We start from the raw sequence: 6,751 nt of genomic DNA, 5'->3' as shown, positions 1-6,751 counted from the left end.
GAGATCATGGAAGTCAGCACCGAGCCTCCCCAGACCGACCAAGACGCGGATTGGTGAATCCCGTTCCTTGATTGGCTTGATCAGGGGGAGCTTCCTAGTGACAGGACCGAAGCCCGATGGCTTGCACGCTGAGCCAAGACTTACGTCCTCTACAATAACAAATTGTACAGGCGAAGTCCCTCCGGTGTCCTCCAATGATGCATCACCGCCGAGGCAGGCTGAGCCCTACTTTGGGACTTGCATGTAGGGGGCTGCGGGCACCATGCGGTGCCTCGGACGCTCGTGGGAAACGCTTTCCGCCAAGGGTTCTACTGGCTGACGGCGGTCGCTGATGCCACCAAGCTAGTACGCTCCTGTGAAGGATGCTAGTACTATGCTCGGCAGACACATCTCCCGGCCCTGGCCCTCCAAACCATCCCCATCACGTGGCCGTTCGCCGTGTGGGGGCTCGACATGATCGGGCCTCTACAAAAGGCCCCCGGGGGCTTCACCCATCTACTGGTATCAATCGACAAGTTCTCCAAATGGATCGAGGCTTGTCCAATCAATCGAATCAAATCCGAGCAAGCAGTGCTGTTCTTCACTGACATTATCCACAGGTTCAGGGTCCCTAACACCATCATCACCGACAATGAGACACAGTTCACCGACAAAAAATTCTTGACGTTTTGCGACGACCACCACATCCATGTGGCCTGGTCGGCCATAGGACACCCAAGGACCAACGGCCAAGTAGAACATGCCAACGGCATGATCCTACAAGGCCTCAAGCCAAGAATTTACAACCGGTTGAAGAAGTTTGGCAAGAAATGGTTCGCCGAACTCCCATCGGTCATCTGGAGCCTAAGGAACACCCCAAGCCGAGCCACAGGGTTCACGCCTTTCTTCCTGGTCTATGGGGCCGAGGCCATCCTCCCCACTGACTTGGAATACGGTTCCCCAAGGCTATAGGCCTATAACGAACAAAGCAACCACACCACCCGAGAGGACACCCTCGACCAATTGGAGGAAGCTCGAGACGTCGCGCTGCTACACTCGGCTAAATACCAGCAGACCCTACGGCGCTATCAGGCCCGGCGCGTTCGAGGCTGAGACTTGAAGGTAGGCGACCTAGTGTTGAGGCAAGCACAGAGCAACAAGGGCCACCACAAGCTGACCCCGCCATGGGAAGGACCGTACATCATCGCCCAAGTGCTGAAGCCCGAGACCTACAAGCTAGCCAACAAAAAGGGCGAAATCTTCACCAACGCTTGGAACATAGAACAACTACGTTGCTTTTATCCTTAAAATTCCAAGCATTATATATATTGTTTCTCGGAATACAATTGAAACCCGTTTTTTAGTTGTTCTAATTTTTCGAGAAATTCCCTGAGCCTATCATTGGTCTCGGCAATACGATGACACTATAAGGGAGACTCGGCTCTGCCTCCGTAGAACCGAATCTCCCTCAGGGGCTAGATGGGGGATTCCCCCTAAAGTCCCACGCGCCATTTTTTAGTCGTTTTTTGAAAAAAATTTCCTACGCCAAACCCTCTAGCACGCTCTGATGAATCAGTTGCGGAAAACCCAAGGACCAAAAGCCCGTCTCAGGGCCAAAAGGCCGGTTGAGTCGCGAGACGGCCTAAGCCTCCGGGCTACGATGCTCCCTCACCGCCTTTTGCCCAGGGAACGGCTTAGGCTCCAAAGAGGTTTTTTGCAAAGAAATCAGATCGGAGACAACAAGAGGACAGAGGCTCAGAAATACAAGACAAACGATTAAAGAAACACGAGTACTTTCAAAACAAAGGCCTCCATAGCCACAAACGTTACGATACATAGTTAATTCCTATCCTATTTACATGGCCGCTTGGGCCCAGGTTAAGGCTCAGGACCCCCAGCATCGGCAGATGGCGGGGGAGGGACCACCTCCTCTTCGAACAATGTTGCCAGCGCTGTGCCAGGGCCTTCCGCCACCTCCAACAGCTTCGTCACCACCTCGTCAGCCTCATCATCATCATCGGGCAAGACATAGCCATCGCTGATGGCTTGAAGGTCAACACCAACGTAGTGCGAGGCGATGATGGCCAGTGCGCGCTTGACGCCCGTATGCAGCACTCCTCGGAGCCGCTCATGCACTTGACCGCTTAGTGCAATCAGACGGCTCCCAAGGGAGCTGCCTGACTGAACCCCCTCGACAACCAGGGCGTTGCAGGTGGCATGGGCGGCACTCTTCAGCGCCTCGTGCTCCCCGATCTCGGTCTCAAGCACCGTCTACACCACGCTGGAAGCCTCGGCTGCCCGAGTAACCTCCGCCTCCAACTCTGCACCACAGAAAACGGAACGGGGTTGAGCGAGGGGAAAAACAAGCTAAATAGGGATGGAAGCCTACGGAACTCACCCTTGGCCTTAAGCTCCCAGTGTCGGGCTTCGACCCGAAAGGCCTCAGCTTTCTCCTTCAGGCGCTGAGCCTCGACTCTAAAAGCCTCGGCCACCCTAGAAGCTTCACTCCCTAGCTCTGCGTCACACCAGGAAGTTAGGGAACAAACATGAGAAAAAGCAAAGAAAACGAAGGGACTAGGACTCACCCTCGGCCTTTCCCCTCCAAACCACAGCCTCGGTTCGTGAGGCCTCAACCGCTGCAAGGGCCTCATCCAAAGTGCCTTTCGTCAGCTGGTGCGCATTCTGTTCTGCCCCTAGCTACCCAGCAAGAGCCGTGGCTGAGACCGTAGCTTCTTTGGCTTGAGACCCGAAGGCATCCCGATCATTGGCCACGTGGGTGAGCTCCTCCTCCAACTCCTTGACCCACGCTGCCAGAGGGGCGAGAGGCTCTAGAGCCATGGCCGCCTCAACCTTTGCGTCGGCACAACGAAGGCGGAGGTCCTCCACCTCTGTGCTCCACGCCGACAGGAGCTTGTTGGCACCTGCAAGAAGGCCCTTCTACCGCTGAAGCTGGTCCTAGACATCCCTCTCCCGCTAGAGAAAGACTGACTTCCCAAGAGACCGGGTCTTGAGCTCCTGGGGGAAAATAGAACAGGGGTCAATCCCTACAAAGAAAACTCAGAAAAAGACCACCGCATGGGAAAAGAAAGCACGAACCTGGGCGACTCTGGGCAAATCGTTGGCCACCACGGACAGTGCCGTCCGTAGAGACCGCTCTGCTAGCTAGCAGTACTACTCAAACATGTCCTAGCGACTACCCTCGGCCGCATCCTCAAGGGCAAACAGAGGCTCTACCTTAGGATCATCCTAGCTTTGCCACAGGACAAGCGGGTGGTTCCACCCGTGGGGCTTGGGTCGCACCCACGCGAGGGCCAAGCTTCCCTCGCCCGGGGTTGGAACCGGTTGTTCCACGACATCGGCCACCTCGGCGCTAGCCATCTCCTGCGCCCGGGAAGTATCATCGGAGGAGATCGGAAGAATCTCCACCTCCCGGGCGCTCTCCCGCAATGGCGGCGGGCCTTGAACCAAGGGTGCCACCAAGGCCTCCGCCGCCTTCATCTCCACTTCCTAGGCCGGTAGCCCCGCCATGATCACATCAGCATCGGTGGTCTCAGGGGCTCCGGCCTCCGCCATCGTGGCCTCGGTGGTCCTAGGGGCTCCGGCCTCCGCCATCGTGGCCTTGGCGGTCGCGAGGCTCTAGTGCCTGCCGCAGCGGCCTTGATGGTCCTAGGCGCCGTAGCCTTCGTCGCCCTGGCCCGTGAAACCCCGAGGACCTCGGTCTCGGTGGTCTCGGTGGCCAAGGGAACCTCAGCCGCATCCGACCCACGGGCCTCGCCATCGCAGGGCGGAGGCGCTCCCTCCCCCTCCTGTGTTAGGGCCACCTCGGAAGCCCCTCCTTGGGTGGCTGGCTCCTTTGGGTCGGCCTTCGCCGACGCCGTGCCATGTTGTAAGGCAGATTGTGCCTCCGCCACCCAGTGGGTGGTGGAGCCGAGGTTAACCTTGAGCACTTTAAGGGGCGCCAAGGTAGGCACCTCCGTAGGCCACTTCCGGCTAAGGACAAGATGATCATAGGGTCAGCACAAGACAAAAGAACAAACGGAAGGCACTGCGACCCCACCAAAAATGCACCTACCTCGAGCGGGGCGGCAACCGCTTCGCCACGGCGACCCTTGTCTGCAAAGGCGGTGGCGGCGGCAGAGGCATGGCCTCTATGTCCATCGGCACCAGTTGGTCCTCAATGGACCCCAGCGCCCCCTTGGTCCTCTGCGGGGGCAGTTGCGTCGCCTCCGCCGCCACTTGCTCCACTGCTGCCGTCGAGCCCACCGGGCTGACGACGCGTTTGCCCAACGCCCACGCCTCGGGCATGTCGGCCTCGGCCCTGGAGCGGGAAATTGCTGACCCCGGGTCCGCTCCTCCTCCTCCTAGGAGCGCCGGGCTGCTGGCCGATGCCCCAGGCACCGTCTCCCCTACGTCAGGGAGATGGTCCAGGGGACCACGTCCCATCTCGCCATTGTCATCCCCGTCCGAGGCCTCTGTCCACAGCGACGGCGACAGGGATTCCTCCAACGGGAGGCCATCCTTCCTTTGCTGCCAGCGGCGCTTATCCAGTTCCTCACACGTGAGGATCTTCTTTGTGCATTTCGCCGCCTTGGCGTCCTTCCTTTTTTTCTGCGCCTCGGCGTGCACCCGGTTGACCGCCCGCCGCCTCACGTCCTTGGGAATGGGTGGCGGAGAGGCGCGCATGTCCCTCATCCCCTGTAGGAACGGTGAATGTGCATAAGGGAATGAGAAGTAAGGAGAAACGGAGGAGGCTCAAGGGCTACAGCGGCGCACAACTTACCAGCGAGAGGAACCCCCATGACGGGCGCATCACAATGGGGGTCAGGTTGCCGCCCCTCAGCTTTGCCTCCACCATCTCCCCCACCTGATGAAGAATTTCCTCATCGGAAAGGGCGGAGGAGGACATCCGGATGCCCTCATTGGGCTCACCTAGCCTCATCTTGAACAGTCGCCGCCGCTGAGCCATCAGCGGCAGCACCCTCCGGCGGTGGAAGGCAGCCATGACCACAGCCGCGGTAAGGTCATGGTCCCATAGCCTCTCTAGCCCCTCTAGAAGCGGCTGCAGCTTGGGTTGATCCTCCCTCGGGACGCCGTACTTCCACCTCTTCGAGCAGCTCCCCACAATCCACCCAGTGTAGGGGGGAAGTCCTCCATTGTCGTTGCGAAGATACAACCAGCTCGTGTACCATCGGTGGTTGGATGACGCGAGCTAGGCCAGGATGTAGAGGTGCTAGCGGTCCTGGCACACTTGGAGAGTGTAGCCACTGGCCCTCATCGCTTTCCTCATGCCCGACGTGCCCATCGGCTTAGTAGTATGCCCTGCCCAGAAGAGGTGGAGCCACAACTCCCAATGGGGAGCAATCCCTAGGTACCCCTCGCAGATGGCAACAAAGATGGTCGCCTGTGCGATAGAGTTGGGGTTGAAGTTGTGGAGCTCCACGCCATAATAGTGCGGGAGCGCCCACATGAACCGATCTACCGAGACGTCGAGGCCTCGCTCATGAAAGGAGACGAAGCTCACGACGTAACCATCACGAGGCCTCGGCTCCAGCTCACCTGACGGAGCGATCCACTTCGGTCTATTGGGGTCTGTCATCGGACGAAGGAGACCACCGTCAATGAGTGACTGAAGCATCTCCGCAGTGACGTCAGATGGGTCCCAAGGGTCCACCTCGATGACCATGATGTCGCCGACCATGGATGCGGTGGAGGGATCAAATGTGGCGGTGAGTTTCTCTCTCTCTCTCTCTCTCTCTCTCGCTCTCTCCCTGGCTTGCTCTTCTCCCTTCTTCTTCCCGGCACCCGCTGCTCTAGCAACGGCTCGATGGGGGCAGAGCTAATGCAGGCAAGGTAAGGTGAGGAGGAAGAAGGCTCTTTGCGTATTTATGCGGGGAGAAGGCGAAATGGACGGACGATGAAATCAGGGAAGTTTCCCCTGGATCCAGCGCGGTTAACCCTGATCCAATTTTACCGCCCACGCGCCCACCTTTTTCTCATTAACTACGAGAATAGTTACGTCCCATCCACCACATCGCACCTGACTGCTGTGGCAGCAGGCATCGTTCCATCTCCCTAGAAAACTACCTCAAAAGGAGCGCCAGCCGTTGCCGAGCCGATGGGGAAGATATTCCCCCCGCCCTATTCCTTTCAGATGAAGGAACCGGGCTCTGAGTCTATTATGGTCTAGGGGTTTGAAGGCTTGGCCCCTAGGGGTTTTGACAGCTGCCCCAAGTCAACAAAGTCAGGGACGACCATGGGCGAGCCCGTATGGGGCCGAGGCCCAAGCAAGCAAAATGCTTGGGATGCCCTAAGTCGTGTCCGAGACCGGCAGGGAGGTCTCCGAATGGAATCCCACCGTAGGGAGGCGCCGAGCCACCGAGGCCCAGCGAACAGCCTTGGCACCCACTAGAGAAACCCTCCGGTACTCTTGGAGTGCGTCTCTGGACCGCTAGCCATCCCCAAGCGAATGGGGCACGGGCCTCCACTCGGACTTACCCGATAATAGCTCACCGAAAGTGCCAACGCTCGTGCCCACTGAGGGTAGCCTGGCACATTCCACCCCTCCTTCTGAACGAAAAGGAAGTGTGAGGGTCGTACAAAAAGCCAGGAGAGCCCCTGATGGACCTCTTGCTCCGTGCAGAGGATAGGGGGCTTTTCCTGCAACCTTGCCGAGACCCAGCGGCTCTGGCTCGCACCCGAATGGGCTTGGCAAAACAACCCCTCCTTTCGAGCGAAAAGGAAGCATGAGGGTCGTGCAAAAAGCTAGGGGAGC

The 6,751-nt window shown here is 58.5% G+C and overlaps 1 protein-coding gene across 1 annotated transcript; it reads right to left on the bottom strand.

Annotated features, from left to right (window-relative positions):
* Positions 1 to 2,250: 2,250 nt before the first annotated feature.
* LOC136523710 (uncharacterized) lies at positions 2,251 to 4,981 on the bottom strand. Its single transcript, XM_066517304.1, has 5 exons — positions 4,760 to 4,981; positions 4,052 to 4,674; positions 3,623 to 3,969; positions 2,378 to 2,494; positions 2,251 to 2,300 (listed from the first exon to the last, which is right to left on the bottom strand). The coding sequence occupies exons 1-5, from the start codon at positions 4,979 to 4,981 to the stop codon at positions 2,251 to 2,253; spliced, it is 1,359 nt and encodes a 452-aa protein (XP_066373401.1).
* Between the last annotated feature and the right edge of the window lie 1,770 nt (positions 4,982 to 6,751).

This window comes from Miscanthus floridulus, chromosome 18 (assembly GCF_019320115.1).
Source record: "Miscanthus floridulus cultivar M001 chromosome 18, ASM1932011v1, whole genome shotgun sequence".
NCBI lineage: Eukaryota > Viridiplantae > Streptophyta > Magnoliopsida > Poales > Poaceae > Miscanthus > Miscanthus floridulus.
The sequence above is the reverse complement of the archived record's forward strand: the minus strand, read 5'-3'. Positions and strand labels throughout refer to the sequence as shown.

Coding starts and splice junctions, on each gene's coding strand:
- LOC136523710 (XM_066517304.1), bottom strand. CDS start 4,981: ATGGCTGCCTTCCACCGCCGGAGGGTGCTGCCGCTGATGGCTCAGCGG. Junction 4,675..4,759: donor CATGGGGGTTCCTCTCGCTG/GTAAGTTGTGCG, acceptor CCGTTCCTACAG/GGGATGAGGGACATGCGCGC. Junction 2,301..2,377: donor CTGGGAGCTTAAGGCCAAGG/GTGAGTTCCGTA, acceptor TCTGTGGTGCAG/AGTTGGAGGCGGAGGTTACT.